We start from the raw sequence: 20538 nt of genomic DNA on the forward strand, positions 1-20538 counted from the left end.
TGTGGAGAGGGTGGGGGAATGAAGTCTCAAACCATCACTTAGTGATGGCCAAGGTAAAGCTGCAAAGAAAACGGTTGAGGAGACGAAGGGAAAGACAGGAGGAAACAGCTCCTGTGAGAAGAGTGGAGAATTTGCAAGATAGTAAGAAAATGGCAGAGTATAAGAGCATAATGGAAGAAAGATTGGGAAGGTATGAGCTAGAGCAGATGGAAGGGGTGGAAGACGTATGTAAGATATTTACGGAAGAGATAGGCCCAGCATGTGAGGTGGTTTGTGAAGTAAGGAGGAGATGCAAGGGTGTGCAAGGGACAGCATGGTGGAATGATGAGGTGAAACAAGCTTTGGAACAAAAGATGAAGGCATATAGTGAATGGTTAGCAAGTAGAGGTAGCGGAGAAGATGAGAGAGAGAAGAGAGAGGTATATGTGAGCAGGAGAAGGGAGGTGAAGAGACTGGCGAAGGAGAGTAAGAAGAAAGTGGATGAAGAATTTGGGAGGAATCTGAGCGTGAAATGGAGGGAGAGTAAGAAATTGTTTTGGAAGGAGGTAAAGAAAGTAAGGCAATGTGAAAGGGCAAATAGTAGGGGAGTGAAAGATAGGAATAATAGATTGTTGGTGGAGAAGAGAGAGAAATTGAGGAGATGGAAGGAGCACTTTGAGGATTTGTTGAATGTAGAGAGTGAGAGCAGTGCGAGTATAAGTGGTTGGGGAATGGCTGGGAGAGGAAGAGATGCGAGGAGGGAGGAAGAGATCAGTAGAGCGGAAGTAGTGGAAGCAGTGAAGAAGATCAAGTTGCGAAAGGCCCCAGGAATTGATGGAGTGTATGGTGAAATGCTGAGGTATGGGGGTGAGATTGTTGTGGAGTGGATATGGAAGTTGTGTAGATTGGCATGGGATGAGGGAATGGTTCCAGAGTTCTGGAAATCAGGTATAATTGTTTCTTTATACAAAGGAAAAAGGGAGAGGGAAGAATGTGGTAACCATAGAGGTATTTGCCTTCTTAGTGTGACTGGTAAAATATATGGTAGAATACTCATTGATAGGGTTAGGCATATGACAGAGGAGCTAGTTGGAGAAGAACAAGGGGGATTTAGGAAGGGAAAAAGGTGTATAGATCAGATATTTGTTCTAAGATGTTTAGTGGAGAAGTATCTAGAGAAGGGAAAGAAATTGTATGCTGCCTTCATGGACTTGGAGAAAGCTTATGACAGAACAGACAGGCAAGGTATGTGGAAGGTATTAAGAATAGATGGAGTGGAGGGGAAATTGTTGAATGCTGTGAAGAGTATGTATGAAGGAGCTAGGGCTATTGTGCAAGTGGATGGTGAGCTGAGTGAGTTCTTTGATCTCAATGTGGGACTGAAACAGGGTTGTGTGATGTCTCCATGGGTGTTTAATATATACATGGATAGGGTTGTAAAGGAGGTGCAAGGTAGGGCAGTGGATGTGGGGGTGGCTCTAATGAATGAGGGTGAGATTTGGAAGATTCCGGTGCTGCTGTTTGCTGATGATACAGTATTGTTGAGTGAAGATGAATGGGAGTTGCAAGGATTGGTGAATGAATTTGGGACAGTGTGTAGGAGGAGGAAGCTGAAAGTTAATATAAATAAAAGTAAAGTTATGGTGTTTGAGAGGAATGAAGTCACAGAATGCACAGTAAGGTTGGATGGTGAGGATATGGAGAATGTGAGTGCATTCAAATACTTGGGTAGTGTGATGAGTAAGGATGGAACTTTGGGGGATGAAGTGCGTGAAAGGGTACAGCAGGGAAGGAAGGTTGTTGGTTCACTGAAAGCAGTGATGAGAAATAGGGAGGTGAGTATGGAAGTTAAGAAATCACTGCATGATAGTATTGTGATCCCTACCCTGACGTATGGACCTTGCAAGAGGGGAACAAGTCAAGAGTGAGAGCAGTGGCAATGAGTTACTTGAGAGGATCATGTGGAGTGACATGGAGGGACAGGTTGACGAATGAAGAAGTGAAGGAACGATGTGGGGTGGATGTGGATGAGAAGATTAGGAGAAATACACTGAGGTGGTTTGGACATGTGGAGAGAATGGAGAATGAAAGACTGACTAAGAGGGTGTATGTAGGTGAGGTGGAGGGAGGGAGAGGTAGGGGTAGACTGAGGATGAGGTGGAGGGATGGAGTTGAGAGGTATATGAGGGAGGGGGGGGTGAGTTGGGGGGAGGGTAATCAAATGGTGGGTGACAGAGCGACTTGGAGGCGTTTTGTCTGCGGCCACCCTTTGCGGGATTAGGGCGTTGGACTATAGATAGATAGATAGATAGAATATTATTGTGTCCAAGCCTTCCCTAAACTTTACTGTGTTATGCAATAAACTATTTATAGTGGCATTTGAGAAAGGTGAGAGGCAAATGGGATATTGCCACGAGTTAGGAGCTGGTGGTGTGAAGCAGGTTGGTGGCCAAGATGCATTTCATGTGTGAAAATAATTTCTTGTGTGTGTTACAAATGGCCTTTATTGAGTCAAAACCTTGCTAAAATTATACTGTGTTGTGCAGTATATGAGAGAATAATGGCCGGACTTTTGTTGAAAATCCCAGACTTGTACGGGCATTTGTCTGGCATTTGATAAATATTGTCCGGCCCCAGCCCATGTCCGGGAAATCTGAAATCCGGGAAATAGGGGTCCACCAAATCGAGGGTCGAGTGTACATTTATAACTAGAAAGCACTCAGGGAACCCACACCTCCACCAATGCCGTTGCCATTAAAAAGGATCTGGATTTTGATCCGCATCCTCCCCCAAATTTAATCAATTGTTTCTTGGTCCATGACCTGCCTTTCCACTAAATTTCATTGAAATTCTTTTGCGAACTTTTGGAGATACTGTGCGGGATACTCTGGATCCAGATCCTCCTCAAAATTTCATCATTTCTTCCTTGGCCCACCCTTCCATAAAATTTTATCAAAACCCATTCATAACTTTCTGAGTAATCCTGGAATCAGATCTGTGGATATAGGATCCGGATCTGGATCCACCCGAATGTGTATTAAATTCTTTCTTGGTCCATGGCTCACCTTTCCACAATACATCATTGAAATTCATTGAGAACTTTTGGAGATATTGCACAAGATACTCCAGATACTGACCCAGCCCCAAATTTAATCATTTCTTCCTTGACCCATGGATCACCCTTCCACAAAATTTCATCAGAATCTGTTCGTAACTTTTTTAGTAATCCTGCCAACAGACAGACAGACAGACAAACCAACAAATAGACAAACAAACAAACCAATGCAGGGTAAAACATAACCTCCTTGGCAGAGGTAATGAAATACTGTAATGGGATAAATGAATATTAAATGACAGATAAATAGATAGAAATCTGATGGTATTTCAGGAGGATGTGGACTCATTCATGGGGAAGGAGGACAATGCCAATGCTCAGGAGGTGATCAGGAGGTTGGATGAGCAACTCAACAAGTACAAGTTTATGGAAGTTCACCTACAAGCACGTAGAAAAAAGTGAGTTGTAAGAAAAGTGCATAACCCTTTACCTCCTGTATATTTGCCTCCCTGTTTATGAACTTGTGATTTTTTTTTTTTTTAAGCATTTATCGAATATGATTTTCAATGATATTTACATATACTGCATACAGTATATAGTACTGTACTTATTAAGACTTAATAAGTATCAATTACTGATTGAATTTCCATGCAGCTCTTGGTACAATAGAGATGTGTCAGATTCTACATGTGTTCACCAATTTGTTCATATTTGGTCTCAGATATTTGTGAATTTTGACTCGAACTTGTTTTCGTTGTGAATTGATTATGAACATTTATATACAGTATATATGTACTGTATACATATATAGATAGATAGATAGATAGATAGATATGCAGTAAAACTTTGAAATAATGGACTTCAGTAGACCAGAATTCGCTTTTATCAGACTCGAGGAGCTACCAGACTAAATTCCTATATATCGGAAAAAGTCCGATAAAGCCAGAAGCAGTCCGGACTGTCTGACCACTTCAGCTGTGTTCACCACAATAACGTAAATAAAAGACATACAGTATTTATCAATGTACAGTACAGTATTATTATATATATTATACCATTTTATTAACGTAGTGAAGTCATAACACAGTAAATTACCGCAGTGGTAGTCAAAACAGTTTAAAAACCATTCATGCCATCCAGACTCATGTCTGGTATATTGGAAAAAGTCCGGATTAGCAGGGGGAAGTCCGGATGTCGCTTTTATTGAAATTTTGCATTTTTTCGGAATGGTTTGGGCCCCAATTAGTGGATTATAGTGAGGTCTTACTGTATATATATATATATATATATATATATATATATATATATATATATATATATATGTGTGTATATATATATATATATATATATATATATATGTGTGTGTATATATATATATATATATATATATATATATATATATATATATATATATATATATATATATATATATATATATATATATATATATATACTGTATATATACAGTCACCTCTTACACAACGTGCACTCAGAAAGCGCAGAAACAGTCATAGCGTGGCCCTTTTTTTTAGTCCAAGATATGGTCAAAACACAATTTTGACAAATAATACGCGGGTGGAGAAATTGCCTATTTCTTAAAAGGATGTATTACGCTGCTGCGATAATGAAAACATGGCCTGAGGCCAAAATTATGGAATATTTAGTCATTATGCGAGACAGCTGGTCAAAACACGGTAAAAAACAGACAAAACGCGGGCAGGTTTAGTCATAACCTGCATTGCATCTGTCCATGACATATCCCTTGATCCTCCCTGCCTCTTGGCGGTTTGCCTAGACCAAGCCGCAGGTTATGCCAGTTTTGTTAGGTATTAACCCTTTAACCGCGGGTATTGTTTTGGTCTGACTGTCCTCTCCCGCGGCGGTTTCAGCCAAATGTAAACAAACCTTTAAACCTTAATAACTCTGCACAGAATAAAGCTAGAGAAAAAAATAAGGTACCATTAGAAAGTACTAACCTTCAGCTTTCCATTGATGTAGGTTTCATGACTTTGTTGACTTTCACAGGACGGGGAGAGCCGTTAGAAATGAGGGGTGTGAAATAACTATTTTATGCCCCACACACCAGTACCAAATGCCAACCACTCTCTCATAATAGTAATATAAACATATATGAACACTGTACATATGATAAACACCCACTCTGTGTTCACTGAGGTAGGTAAAAGGCACTTCCCTGCGGCTGCACCAGCTCTTCACTGCGGCTGCGCCTCACTTCACTGCGGCGGCACCCTCTCACTGACGTTTCATGCGATCTTTTCATTCTTTCTAACTTCTAATATTATTTTACATATAATCTGGGCAATATACATTATATTTACACTGCACTTATTACTATATTGCGTCACTGGCGCATCACAGAATTACACAAGTGCCGCAGAATTACACAAGTGCCGCAGATTCTCTTATTACAATATCACTTATTATACTGGCCAATATTTACATTTTTTTCTAGGCAAAATATTCCTTATTACTACATTATCCATTATACAATTATTGGCAAAGCACGTCACTGTCGCATCACTATATATCACTGTCACTTTCAGTATTTACTCAGAGAGTGGTACTCGGCAAAGCACGGAGTTACACATAGAGCGACTTGGCATTCCAGGCACTGGTGTGTGCTCATTTTTCTCATCCTAGGCCTCCGTGTGGTGTTAGAACATACTCTGCAGCGGCCCTGTGACAATCTGCCGCCTGCTGTAAGAGGCAATTTCACAAGCTGGTGCCGGCTCATGTAATTGCGGCACTCAAGACGGTCAGGTTGTGTGTCAGAGTGTCGCCTCGGGATCAATGCCGTCACCTGACCAAATCGTGCAAGTAGCTGCTGCACGACAGTCTTGGAAAACTGTCTCAGTGATGGTTGCCTTATGCCCCCGACTTGTGTCTTGTAGAGAATGAAGGCGTTGAGCATGCACATATCGAGCATGTGCAGGCAAGCCTTCCTGTACCATCGGATGTTTCTCCTGAGACAGTCAATTTCGCCAATCATCATATCAGACTTATCAACAAGTCTCATATTGACATTGTAATCAATGACGGCATCAGGCTTCATGATTGGCTCTCCCGTCCTGTAGCTGACCTTCCCAGTTCTCTGCAATTCCCCCTTGTGGATGGTGCTGATCATATTCACGACCTTCTTGTCATGCCACCTGATCGCAAGAAGCTTGTCTGACTTCTTCAGGTGAACATCTCCCTTGGATGATGATGATGCTTCGGGGAAACCTGGCCACTCTTTCCTATAGCTCCGTACAGTGCCAACAGTGCCAATGCCGTGTTCAGCAAGGTATTTGGAGAGTTTCGGTGCTGTGTAGTAATTGTCTGTGTACAGCACATGATTACCACCAAAATACCTCTCCATCAGCACTTTTACAACGGAGCCAGAGAAGCCAAGGGGGTCTTTCCTGTTCACATCCATTGTACTAGCCGAGTAGATGACAAAATCCAGGATATACCCCATCTCACAGTCACACAGCACAAAGAACTTTATCCCAAAGCGGTGGCGTTTGCTGGGGATGTACTGCATGAATTTGAGACGTCCTCTGAACAATACCAGGGATTCGTCTATGACGACTTTCTGCATAGGCCGGAAAAATCGCATAAATCGATCCCTAATCCTGTTGAGAAAATCCCTCACTTTCCACAAAGGGTCAGTTTGGGACGGGTTTGCATTGTCAGCGAAGTGCAGGTATCCAAGCAGCTGTCGGAACCGATCCCGTGACATATACTTCCCGAATATTGGGATAGTAGTAATGTCATCCACGAGCCAGTACTCCTCCAACTCATGTCTCTTTATATGGGGCATCAGAAACATTAGGGCAAAAAAAAACATACAGCTCTCTGATTCCGACAGGCAACCACGACACTTGCTTTGGTGAGCCAGTAGGTCCCAGCCCTTCTGCTGCACACTGAGCTGCATACCTATTGGTCTCATCGCTGACATGCTGCACGATTTCATCATCCATGAAGACCAGGAAGTAGTCAACAAAGTCATCTCCTGCGTTGCATGGGAAGGCAGGCTTTATTCCGGCATTTGTCATATCAAACGGTGGATTGTGTGGCTGAAAATCTGCACCGTCAGACCAAACAAATGCATCCACTTTCCCTGTGCGTGGTTCAGTGGCAGTGGCAGGTTGCATTGCACTCGTTTCCCCGTGAGAAGGAGCTGAGGTGGAGGCAATGGGTGAGGCAGTGGGTGAGGCAGGAGGCGAGCGGGAGGGGGGTGAGGCAGGAGGCAACGGGGAGGGGGGTGAGTGCGGGGGCGATGATTGGGGGGGTGGCGAGGGTGAGGGAGCTGAGCGGGGGGCAGGCGGGGGGGGGTTTCTGACCTGGTGCGTGGTGAAACTTGACCCTTTCTACCCCACTTATCACCTCGCTTATCGCCCAGCTTTGCCCTCCAACTGCCACGCATCCCCTTTGTTCTAGGCCTGCCTGCACGGCCTGCCTTCCCTCGCTTTGCAGGCTCTGGGAATTCGTACTCCTCAGATGATGTAGACTGAGGAGAGGGCACGGCAGATGATGATGATGATGTGAGGGCAATAGGGCTAGGGGAACGGGAAATTGATGGGAAATGCTTACTAGGGCCTGGTGTGGGAGACGTGAGCCTGCGCTTCACTCCCTTCCCACGTGCAATACCAGATTTGCCCATAGGAGTCTTTCCTTTCCCAGAGTAAGTTGGGGGTAGTGGGAGGGAAACAACACGATCACTTTCATCACTGTCACTATCAATGGAAAATGGTTCACCACCAATCACTGCCAAATCGTCACTGCTTGCTGTGAGTGTGTCACTTTCACTGCCACAATCAAGAGTAGTACTTACTGTTTTGTCCAGCTCAGTTCTAATTTCAGGAGTGCTCAACCCCTTCTGCCTCGCCGTCGGCAGTTCCTTTACCGGTGTAGAGGTAGAGGGAACACTAGCACTAATCATTTTAGAGGAGGAAGCGAGCGACGATGAGTCGGGACGGAGCGCCATTCTCACGCACAGAGCTGGACAGATACTGATTGATGCGGGCCAGGGCAGGGGTGGGGGGGGCCCCCTCGGGGTTGGAGGAGGGAGGTGTGGGATGGCTGACGTGAAAGAACTCGACAGCTACTCTTGCGTGAGACACTTTGCGCGCTGGGAAAACGCGCGGTGTTCAAAATATTCACGATCATTCCAGAATGACACCCGCGGTTTGGTCCAGTTTTGTCAATGTCATTCTGGAATGACACCCGCGGTTAAAGGGTTAAAATGCATGTATGAGATTTAGTACTTATGGTAGTGCTAAGTACATCTGGTACGACTTAGAAAAAAAATGCCAACCAATTTTCTGTTAATGATCTATGATGAGCATAATATGATAGAAATAAGCTGTTCAACTTTATTTAAGAAGTGGCACCAGCGTTCATGCAGGACACGTCTTTACGAAACTTCAGTACATATTTGACCTACATAGTGCACACGACGCATTCAGCCATGAGTCTACTACGAGCCCAGAAGAAAGTGCTTGGAGTTACTTAAAAATGGGAAAACCACAATATTCGCAGAAATTTAGAAAGGCACGGCTAAAAGACGAAAAGTACAAAAATTGGCTTCTCAAGGTCCCTGGAGATGATAGAAATGGATTTTGTAAAATCTGCAAGTGTACTTTGCAAAACTGTGCGACCTTGAGAAACACAGAAACACAAACAAACATAAGAAAGCTAAAGAACCTTTTAGTAGAGTGCGACACACAGTTCCCATTTAAGAAACTTGGTGAAGCAAAAAAAGTGGAGGGAACTCTGGCCATGTTTGACCTGTTGATTAATGTTGACCTATTTCGTCAATATTGTGCAGAAACAATTGCTATAACTTGATTACAAAAATGGGAGGGGGGAGGAGTAATATTAACCTTTGGAGAGCTACGATCATTCTGTAGGTACCCGCTGGGAAGCGACGATTTGGCCAAAATTTCGAGTCTTACAGAATTGAATGGAGTACACATCATCGCCTTGGAAATGTTTGCGCGCATCCGGCAAATATATATATATATATGACCACATAAAGTCACGTAGTGGTGAGATAAAATGGCCAGAAGATGAACAGCTGGTGGCACCAGCAACCCACCACCCGTGGTGATTGAGGTAGGTCATTGTCTGGGAAAAACAGCCTATATTTACCATGGCCTTTGGCAAGGATTATGTGATTACTGTATCATCAACCCTTTCTCTCTCTCTCTCTCTCAGAGAGGATGCAGGGAATGGAGAATGAAAGACAAGAGGGATGTCATTCATTCATTCCAAGGGACGAAGGGACGCTGATTCTCCCATTCCTCTTATTTTATTCTCTCTCTCTCTCCCCGAGAGAGGAGGGAGGGAATGGACAATGAGAGAGAGAAGAGGGACGGCTGTCACGCCTTATCTCCTCTTTCGCAAAGGACCATGTGTTTCTGCCATTCCTATATTTACTTTCTCTCTCTCTCTCTTGCTCTCTCTCTCTCTGAGAGAGGAGGGAGGGAATGGACAATGAGAGAGAGAAGAGGGATGGCTGTCATGCCTTATCCCCTCTTTCACAAGGGATCATGTGTTTCTGCCATTCCTATTTACTCTCACTCTCTCCCTCTCTCTCTCGTGTGTGCATGTGTGTGTGTGTGCGCAGATTCCCTAGAACCTGGTGTGGGGTTGGTGGTGTCATGGGAGTAAAATGATGATAATTTACTCGTGCACTCCATGGTGTCTGCATGTGCATATTCTGAGCATATATGGGTCAGTGCATGGGTGGTATCAAGAGTTGCCACCTGCCCCTATTTCCCATACAAATTTCAGCCACCTACTCCTCGTGGCACGGTTTTGGTACACCTTTGAAAGTCGCGCTCATTTGAGGCCCATCGCTTTCATCACTGATAAGTCCCAAATGAGGCCTATCGTTCTCAACGGGTTAGTGACTTTTGATAGAATGGTTAGTGACATTTTAGTGACTTTTAGGCATGAGCATAGCGACATTTGAAAACGTGAGTTGGCAAATCCGATTCCTGTGCCACTCCAGTCAACCCTCTGCCTGCTCTCTGCCTCCACATGTGCTGTGTGTTAACTTTGCTCTTTTTTTTGGCCACCTGACCCAGCCTAACCATGGTGCGCTACCGTGATTCAGCAAGACAGTCGAAGAGTTTGACCCTGGAGCAGAAGCTTGATGCCATCAAGCAGAAGGAGAGTCGAGAACGTAATTGTGCCATCGGCAAAAAGTGCCAAGTCAATGAGTCAACTATTCATCTCGCCCAGCACTTGTTATGATGGAAAAGTACCTGGTCACGTACTGCAACAGACGGGAGAGGGAAGAAGTTCCAGTCGACTCTATAAACACACAGAAACTCTTCATTTCAGGTTGAGGAATCCTCCAGTGTTTGTGAGTACTGAACTCATTTTTAGGTAGGTAAATGTCCTGGGAAAAATCCCAGAAAATTGCCCCAAAAGGTGAGGTTGGGGCTGGCATGGGTACCATGAAACCCTTTAATATGTAAACATATGGCTGTATAATGCGGAATTTTCATAAAGTGGGACCTGCCAGGAACAATATTCACACGTTATGTGAGCAGTGACTTATACAGTATATATATATATATATATATATATACAGTCGGCGCAATGGAAGTCTGGACCCTCTAATTCGCATCATATATTTGGTAGGGTCCAAGAAATATTGTAGGAAAATTCCTGTAGTTGGTGGATTTTTTTCTGGTGGTTTCTAGTGACTTTACAGGCTTACCAGCACGTGCTGTGAGTTATGAGCTCAGTGCCTGCCTGACTTTGGATGGGAAAGCACGTCAGATTTTCTTGTCCTGCCTACCCTTTGTTAATTTCAAAGCTCTCGTTTTCACACCCTCCTCTGCCTTAGTGAACCACTGGAGATGGGTCCCAAGCCACTAACTGATGTAGAAAAAGCCCGAATTTTAACTATGAGAGAGGAAAATGTAAAAATTAAGGATATTTGTATTCGAACTGGGTGAGGGAAATCTACCATTATGTCACTCCTTGCTGCTGCCCACCACCTGCTTTAAAAAACACAATTCCCCAACATAAAGACAGGCTAGGACCTAAAAGGAAGACATCACCAACTACAGACAGGTTACTGAAGCAAGCTGTGATAAAAAACCCACGTTTGACTGCTAGACAACTGAAAGATATGTACCCACAATTGCTGAAAGATATGTCTGAAAGAACCATACAGCATCGACTTCATACAGACTTCAAGATCCCCAGCCGTACTGCTGCACTGAAGCCTCTCCTTAATTTTTACATTTTCCTCTCTCATAGTTTAAATTCGGGCTTTTTCTACATCAGTTAGTATCTTGGGACCCATCTCCAATGATTCACTAAAGCAGAGGAGGGTGTGAAAACTAGAGCTTTGAAATTAACAAAGGCCAGGCAGGACAAGAAAATCTGACGTGCTTTCCCATCCAAAGTCAGGCAGGCACTGAGCTCATAAACTCACAACACGTGGTGGTGAGCCACCAGAAAAAAACACCAGAAAAAAATCCACCAACTACAGGAATTTTCCTACAATATTTCTTGGACCCTACCAAATATATGGTGTGAATTAGAGGGTCCAGACTTCCATTGCGCCGACTGTATATATATACATATATACACACACACACATATATATCATCATCATCAGCAGCAGCAGCCGTTGAGGTCCTCTGCAGGACCAGCCTATCCCTACAGAAGCAGGGACGATACAGCCAATGTATCTCTACCTAGTGGCTCAGGCTGTCTGATAGAGACTGTATGTAGGGTGAGAAGTGCTTGTGAGTGTGATTGTAGTGTTGTAGTGGCTTTAGATGTGTGTTTCTGTGAACCACGTGTAATCAGTCTGCCTTCAGCCGATTGGGTGCAAGGATACCAGTATGCGACAGTGGTTCAACCACAGCACCCCTTGTGACCGGCAAAGTAGCAAGTGGCTTAGTGAACGCTTCCCAAAGTTTTTACAACTCTGGCAGGAGGCAAACACACTCACCAGTGTGCGAAACGCACACTCTACCACTGTACCACAGAGGCTCATATATATGTACATACAGTACATATATATATATATACTGTATATATGGAAAAATCTATAACCGGGAAGGTAAATTCCCCAAGCCACCCGGTTAACTGGGATTGTAGTGTATATATATATAGTACAATCCCAGTTAACTGGGTGGCTTGGGGAATTTACCTTCCCGGTTACAGATTTTTCCCGTATTTCTGATTTTCAAGTCAAATCTATACAAAGGCTATCACAGCAGTAAATACGGTTCAGGTACTCACCAGTCACATTAGGGGTTACACTAAGAGATTCTGCCTGAAAAACTGCCTTGTAAACACACACCATGGTCATAACGCACGTGTGCAATGTCTAGCAATTTGCCGTACTGCAAATTGCACCGGTCCATTGTTTACCGAATTACTGTATTCATTATATGTACTGTACTCATAAAAATTGAAAAATAAAGAAATAAAAGCTTGAACATTTATTAGTGAACTGATGATGTGTTAAGACTGCACTGTAGAATTATCACGACACCTGTGCCCCCACGTGAGTTTGTTTACGTTTCTGACTGTTCTTCTTCTTCCCCACTTGACCTCCATCACTCCACCCCTCACCCGCCACTCAGCTATTTTGCAGAAAATAAAATAAATGATGTATGTATGAAATGCAGGCATATTATTTATTTATTTTTCTTCCAACAAAGTAAACTTTCATTCTTATTAACATTTATATTCAGCCATTAGTGTTTTATAATGTTCGCCTTTTTCAAGTCTGTTGCATACTGTATGTCCAGCTTCTGTTTCAAGGTAAGCACGATACGCTTACGTTTAGTTTGCACTTTAGGCATTTTGGAGTGTACAAATTACCGTCTATCAGTGGAACACAATAGCAAGAGAGCTTGTTTACTGTCTGGTGGCAAAATGCAGACTGGTGATTTTTGGAGGGTGTGGAGGATGACTGAATTCAAGTAGGGGAAAGAGGAGGAGAGGAGGGGTGGTTAAGAGGATTTGCTAGGGATTTACATTAGCCGGAAATGCTTTCACCTCGCTTTGTCTGACTTCACCCAGCCTTGCGTGACACGATCAAACGGCGGTTTGGCGGTCCATTCAAATTGGCGCACAGTTATAACTTACTGACATTTTTACCAGCCCTTGAATTTTCCCGTTGTTCTGAGTATTCCGTTTGTCTGGATACCGGATAGCTGGGATTGTACTGTATATATATATATATATATAAGTAATCCCTCCAATATCCGACGTAATAGAGCCAAAGGCATGTCCGGATAGTGATCCTGTCCGGATATTGGGCCCCAGCCTCCTGGACTTGTACTTATGGACCCTAACTCAGAAAAACACCTATACAACTCCCTCTGGACATGCATTGCACCTATTTAAGACCCAAATCACACCAATAAGGGACATAAAAGACTGAAATAAATGCAAAAGAACCATAAAATGAGGTTTTAGAGGTGAGTTTGTACAATATTAAACATTCTGGGTACTTGCAAGTCCCTGGCTCCTGGACTGGTTTGAACTGCTAGTTTGCAGTCCACAGTTAATCCTCTGCACTCTAAATTCTAATTTCTTAACACTGCACAACACTGTAAATTCCCGTGTGTTTTAGTGGCGAGGTATTGCAGTTTATTCACAAAAAACAAGCACCTGTGGCTTGCACTCTCATAAGCATCCACTCTCAATCGGAGTTTGGCTGTGACTGTTGATGATGGCTGGGTAAGAGAGTTGCCAGTTCACAACGGCCACATTACCAATCTCCTCAACTTTCATTACCAAATTTAACTTTTCATTACGAAATTCGTAAAGCTAGCATTTATTCTTCACTAATTATATATACAAGTGGAAATACATGTAATCACTCTCCTTATAATTAACACCATTTTGATTATTTTCACGCAGTGTAGGGTAGCAGAATAATCAGAGAGAGCAAACAATCCACCATCTCCATCCTGTGTATCCTCATACATGTGAAAAATCCATTTGGTAATGCATTATTCTGATTCATTACCAAACGAATTTTTCATTACCAAATTGGCCCACACTTGGTAATGAAAAATACCAAATAGCAACCCTGACAGGGAGGGGGAGGAAGGAAGGGGTGAAGGGACCATGGTGTAACAGTTGTTCAGCGCCACGCGGCAATTTCAAATAACGGAAGGGAAAAAAGTCAGATTTTTTTCGAATTTTTTGCGGTTTTTGGCCCATTTTGGGAATACTGGATCCCGGGACGATTATGTCCGGTTAGTGGGGATGTTCGGATATTGGGCTTTCAGATATTAGAGGGATTACTTATATATATGTATATATATATATATATATATATATACACACTTGTATATATACAGTATACAGTAACCTCTCTAATATCCGGACGCCCAATAACTGGACACCCCAATACCCGGACATTTTGGGCCTGGGCCTTCGGAGCCCAAAAATGGCCAAAAAACCTAAGAAATCCAAAAAAAATCCTAATTTTTTTCATCCGTAATTTGAACTTGGCGCGTGACGCCGAACAGCTGGGTTCACCCGCGGTCCCTTCCTTCCTTCCCTCCCCAGTTACCGCTTAACGACCATCCTGAGTAGACGCTCATTGGAACAGATGCTGCACGTGCTCATTTTTGTGAATAAACAGTGAATAAACTGCAATATCTCGCCACTAGACCACACGGGAATTTACAGTGTTGTGCTGTGTTAAGAAATTAGAATTTAGAGTGCAAAAGATTAAGTGTGGAGTGCAAACTGGTAGTTGAAACTGGCATGGTGCACTTAACCCGCTGCGTGCCAGTGCCGTTTTAAAACGGTCTGACATAATTCTGTGGCCAGTGCCAGTGTCGTTTTAAAACGGTTTAAAATAAAAAACTTCACTGTGACCACATTTTTCAAGATTCGGGGGTAAAAATTGGCAGAGATGTAAGGTAACTGTTCCTTTACCATCCCCCAGGCTGTCAAGGCCATACACTCACTCGCTCCCCCTCACGCTCACTCTGCCTGTGTACCTCACCCAGTGCTGTACATAGTGAAGGCATTTTTTAAATATTTTCATGTAAGTTTTTTTCATTCATTGCCAGACGCCATGTATCCCAAACGGGGTGGCCAAGGGCTTAGAGCTAATTGTTTTACAGGGAGGGGCACTAATCCTCCACCAACCCCACTTGACATGCAGGGAGAACGTTTTGCCACCAGCATCTGGTGTTCCCAGGCTGTCACCCATCCAAGTACTAACCAGACCCAACGTTGATTAACTTCGCTGATCGGACGGGAAGCGGTGTACTCAACGTGATATGGCCATGCAAGTTGTAAATATTTTCTTGTAAGTGTAAGGACTATATAGTGGACAAGTTGTAAATACCTTCTTGTAAGTGCCAGGACTGTACGTATTGAAGTCAGGTTGTACCTATCTTCAAGTAAGTGCAAGATAATGCATTCACAGTGAGATAGACATGCGAATTTTGATAGATGCTGAAGTAATAAGTAATCAGAAAAGTGTGCTGAACATTGCTATACCTTCCCAGCATAAATACCTGAGTATACCTTACATAGAAAACAGCCTTCTCTCACATACGTGGTAAGCGTGAGAGAGCGGCTATACCTGTATATCAGTATGCAGGACTCAGTAAAACCTGTTCCCGAGCCTCATTGAGCATTTTAATGGCGAAATTCATTGCTTCCACATCAATATCTATCATTTTAGCAAAAAAAAAAAAAAAAAAAAAAAAAAAAAGACCAGCATTGGGGTGACCCATAGGGCTAAAAATAGCCGGCACACAGCGGGTTAAGAACAGAATGTGCAGTGTTAAACAATTATAAATCACAGTGCAAAGAATTAAGTGCAGCCCCCCTGGGGGTAGGGTTTTTTTTCAAGAATACTCCCCCAGTATCCCTGCTTGTCGTAAAAGGCGACTAAAAGGGTTGGCGGAGGGTAAGTGCCCCTCCCCGGAAAACAACTAACTAAAAAAACAAACAAGAAGCCTCAGACAAGGACTGACCTAATGATGACGACCCAGGACCGGACAAAGGACTTGGTAATGGTTACATGGAATGTAAGAGCGAATGATGAGGTGAAAGAGAGAGAGATTGTCCAGGTGCTTGAGGGTGTGAAAGTGGATGTATGTGGAATAACTGAAACAAAATGGAGTGGAGAAAGTGTGAGAGAATGGGAGTATGGATGGGGTATATGTGCAGGAGTAGGTGAGAATGAGAGGGCAAAGGAAGGAGTATGTATAGTTGTGAGTAAAAGATGGAAGAAGAGCATAAGACAGTATGGATCAGTTGGGTCAAGGATTGTGTGGGTAAAGTTGAAAGTTGGAATACAAATGTGGGCGATTGTGTGTGAGTATGCGCCAACGCAAGATTGTGCTAGCAGAGTGAGAGAAGAGTTCTGGACAAATGTGGAAGTGTGCATGGAAAAGTTTGGAAGGAATGAGAGAGTGTTTTTGATCGGTGATATGAATGGTAAAGTTGGGAATGTGAAGGTGGATGGAATAGTTGGTGAGTGGGGTGTGCCTGCTAAGATAGATGAGAATGGCAGTTCGTTAGTGGACATTTGTGCTGGGAGGGGGTTGGTGGTAGCCAATACCCTCTTCAGGCATAAAATGATCCACAGGTATACATGGCGAGTGATGAGAAGGGTGGGTGGTGAACTGAATGAAAGGAAGGCAATGATTGATTATGTGTGTGTGGATGAAAGGATGCGAAGATGTGGAATGGATGCAAGAGCTTATAGAGGTTGGGGGAGTGGACTTTCTGACCACTACTTGGTGGTGACCAGAATTAGGATACAAGTAAGATGGAGGAATAGAAGAAGGGAAAGACGAGAGGAAGGAGTAGTTGCAAGGAGAGTGGAAAGGTTACAAGAGGATGAGAAAAAGGCAGAGTATAAGAGAGAAGTGGAAGAACGATTGGGCAAATATGAATTGGAGCAGATGGGGGACGTGGAAGGTGTGTGCAGGATATTTACAGAAGAAATATGTGCAGCATGTGATGTGGTGTGTGGGAGGAAGAGAAGACGGAGGGGGGTGCAAGGAACAGCATGGTGGACTGAAGAGGTGAGACAGGCTGTGGCACAAAAGAAGGAAGCATACAATGAATGGATGAGAAATAGGGGCGTGGAAGAAGTTGAGAGGCGGAAGAGAGAGTTATATGTAGAAAGAAAGAGAGAGGTGAAAAGATTAGTAAGAGAGAGTAAGAAGAGAGTGGATGAGGAATTTGGAAGGAATTTGAGTGTAAAGTGGAGGGACTGTAAGAAAATGTTCTGGAAAGAGGTGAAGAGAATAAGACAGGGTGGAAGTGAGGTTAGCAGGGGAGTGAAAGATAAAAATGATAGATTACTAGTGGCGAAGGGAGAAATAGTGAGCAGATGGAGAGAACACTTTAAGGAACTGTTGAACATAGAGGATGAAAGTAATGCGAGTATAAGTGGCTGGGAGAAGGAGGGAGGTGAGAAGACAGGAAGAAATCAGTAGGATAGAAGTTGTGGAAGCAATGAAGAAAGTTAAATTGGGGAAAGCCCCAGGAATTGATGGAGTGTGTGGTGAAATGCTGAAGCATGGGGGAGAGATAGTAGTAGAATGGATGTGGAAGATGTGCAGATTGGCCTGGGAGGAAGATAGAGTCCTGGAGGATTGGAAGTCAGGTATAATTATTCCCTTGTACAAAGGAAAAGGGGAAAAAGAAGTGTGTGGTAATTACAGGGGCATTTGTCTTCTTAGTATAATAGGAAAAGTGTATGGTAGGATACTTATTGACAGAGTTAGAGAAAGAACAGAGGAATTAGTTGGAGAAGAACAGGGAGGCTTTAGGAAGGGAAGAGGTTGTGTAGATCAGATATTCATTCTTAGATCTTTGGTGGAAAAGTTTCTAGAGAAGGGAAAGAAGTTGTATGTGGCTTTCATGGATTTGGAGAAAGCACATGACAGGGTGGATAGACAAGGATTGTGGAAAGTATTAAGAATATATGGAGTAGATGGGAAGTTGTTGAATACTGTGAAGAGTATGTATGATGGTGCTAAGGCTGCAATGCATGTGGATGGTGAACTAAGTGAATTTTTCTCTTTGAAGGTTGGGTTGAAACAGGGATGTGTCATGTCTCCATGGTTGTTCAATCTGTACATGGATGGGGTAATAAAAGGTACAAGGTAGGGTAGTGGATGTTGGAGTGGCCCTGGTGAGAGAGGATAGTGTTTGGAAACTCCCTGTACTGTTGTTTGCAGATGATACTGTGTTGTTGAGTGAAGACGAAGGGGAGCTGCAAGGCTTGGTGGATGAGTTTGGGAGAGTGTGTAAGAAACAGAATCTAAAGGTGAATGTAGGGAAGAGTAAAGTGATGGTCTTTGAGAGAGGTGAAGTCAGTGACTGTACAGCGAGGTTGGATGGTAAAGAATAGGAAAATGTGAGTACGTTTAAGTACTTGGGTAGTGTGATGAGTAAGGATGGAGGTTTGGAGGGTGAAGTGCTTGAGAGGGTACAGCAGGGAAGAAAGGTTGCTGGTTCTTTGAAAGCAGTGATAAGAAACAGGGAAGTGAGCCTGGAAGTGAAAAAGTTGCTACATGACAGTATTTTGATACTAACTCTAAAGTATGGAAGTGAAGCTTGGACATTGTTGGAAGGACACAAGTCAAGAGTGAGAGCAGTGGAAGTGAGTTATTTAAGAGAAGCCTGTGGAGTCACATGGAGAGACAGGCTGACGAATGAGGATATAAAGGAGCGTTGAGGTGTGGATGTGGATGTGATAGGAAGCGTTATGAGGAACACACTGAGGTGGTTTGGCCATGTGGAGAGGATGGAGGGTGAGAGACTGACGAAGAGAGTGTATGTGAGTGGGGTGGAGGGGGGAAGAGGGAGGGGGAGGCCGAGGATGAGATGGAGGAATGGGGTGGAGAGGTATATGAGAGAGGGGGGTGTGAGTTGGGAGCAGGGCAGTGAAATGGCGGGGGACAGGGCGACGTGGAGGCGATTTGTTTGTGGCCACCCCAAACGGGATTGAGGCATCTGGCAATAGATAGATAGATAGACAACAGTGGATTACTGTATGTACCTCAAGAGCATTTTCACCACTGCCAGAGCCTCAAAGGAGGCGGGTTAATCTTTGTAACGGCCACGGATGTGCTGTAAGTACCCTGTACACTGCAAAATATTTTCCATACTCACTTCTAATTCCTCATTCTCTGCTTCCTTTTCATTTATTTCACACTTTCTGTCCCTTATTTGTGTGAATAGGGTTTTAAATAGGTGCTTTGCATGTCCAGTAGGGAGGTGGCTTTCAAAGTTAGGCTGGGTTAGGATCCTTAAGTACCAGTCCAGGAGGCAGGGTCCCAGTATCCGGACAATCCCACTTCCTGGACATGCCTTTGGCTGTATTACATCGGATATTGGGAAGATTACTATATATATATATATATATATATATATATATATATATATATATAAGTAATCCCTCCACTATCCGATATAATAGAGCCAAAGGCATGTCCGGAAAGTGTTCCCATCTGGAAAGTGGGCCCCTGCATGCTGTACTGGTATTTAAGGACCCTAACCCAGCCTAACTTTGAAAGCCACCTAAATAACTCCCTACCGGACATGCATAGCACTTATTTAAACCTATTTAAGACCCTATTCACACCAATAATGGACATAAAGCATGAAATAAATGAAAAGGAACCAGAGAATAAGGAATTAGAAGTGGTTATGGAACATATTTAGCAGTGTGCAGGGTACTTACAGCATGTCTGTGGCCACCTTCTCTAAGGCTTTGGCAGTGGTGAAAATGCTCTTGAAGCACTTACAGTAATCCAGTGTTGTGCTGCACTTAATTCTTTGCCCTGTGAGTTATAATTGTTTAACACTGCACACTCTGTTCTTAGGTGCACCACTCCAGTTTCAACCAACAGTTTGCACTCCACAGCTAATCCTTTTGCACTCTGAATTTACAGTGTTGTTCTTAACACTGCACAACACTGTAAATTCCCGTTTGGTCTAGTGGAGAGATATTGCAGTTTATTCACTGTTTATTTACAATAATTAGCACGTGCGGCATTTATTGCGATGAGCATCTACTCGTTATGGCAGTTAGGTGGTAACTGGTGAGGGGGGAGGAAGGGACTGTGTGTAAACACAGTTGGCTTATTCAGCGCCGCACCGGAATTTCAAATTACGGGTGGGAAAAAATTAGGATTTTTCGGGATTTTTTTCTTTTTTTGGCCATTTTTGGGTCCCAAAGGTCCAGGCCCACAATGTCCTGAAAGTGGGCATCCGGATAGTACAGGGATTACTGTATGTATGTACTGTATATACTGGACATATATATATATATATATAACTATATAACCATATCTATCTATCTATCTATCTATCTATATATATATATATATATATATATATATATATATATATATATATATATAACTATATATAAAACTATATAAATATATAACCATATATATATATATATATATATATATATATATATATATATAAAACTATATAACTCT

At 43.1% G+C, this 20538-nt stretch overlaps 1 protein-coding gene and 1 pseudogene across 1 annotated transcript in view; one reads left to right on the forward strand and one right to left on the reverse strand.

Moving 5' to 3' along the window:
• LOC145417464 (prefoldin subunit 3-like) overlaps positions 1-20538 on the forward strand; it is a 118291-nt gene that overhangs the window by 46976 nt on the left and 50777 nt on the right. Inside the window, exon 2 of the mRNA XM_080286161.1 lies at positions 3368-3492. Within this exon, the coding sequence (XP_080142287.1) occupies positions 3368-3492 (125 nt within the window). The remainder of the gene's footprint in view (positions 1-3367; positions 3493-20538) is intronic.
• LOC145417641 (5S ribosomal RNA) lies at positions 15228-15345 on the reverse strand (annotated as a pseudogene).

This window comes from Coenobita brevimanus, chromosome 110 (assembly GCF_032717465.1).
Source record: "Coenobita brevimanus isolate Jiangsu-jjx chromosome 110, ASM3271746v2, whole genome shotgun sequence".
NCBI classification, from domain to species: domain Eukaryota; kingdom Metazoa; phylum Arthropoda; class Malacostraca; order Decapoda; family Coenobitidae; genus Coenobita; species Coenobita brevimanus.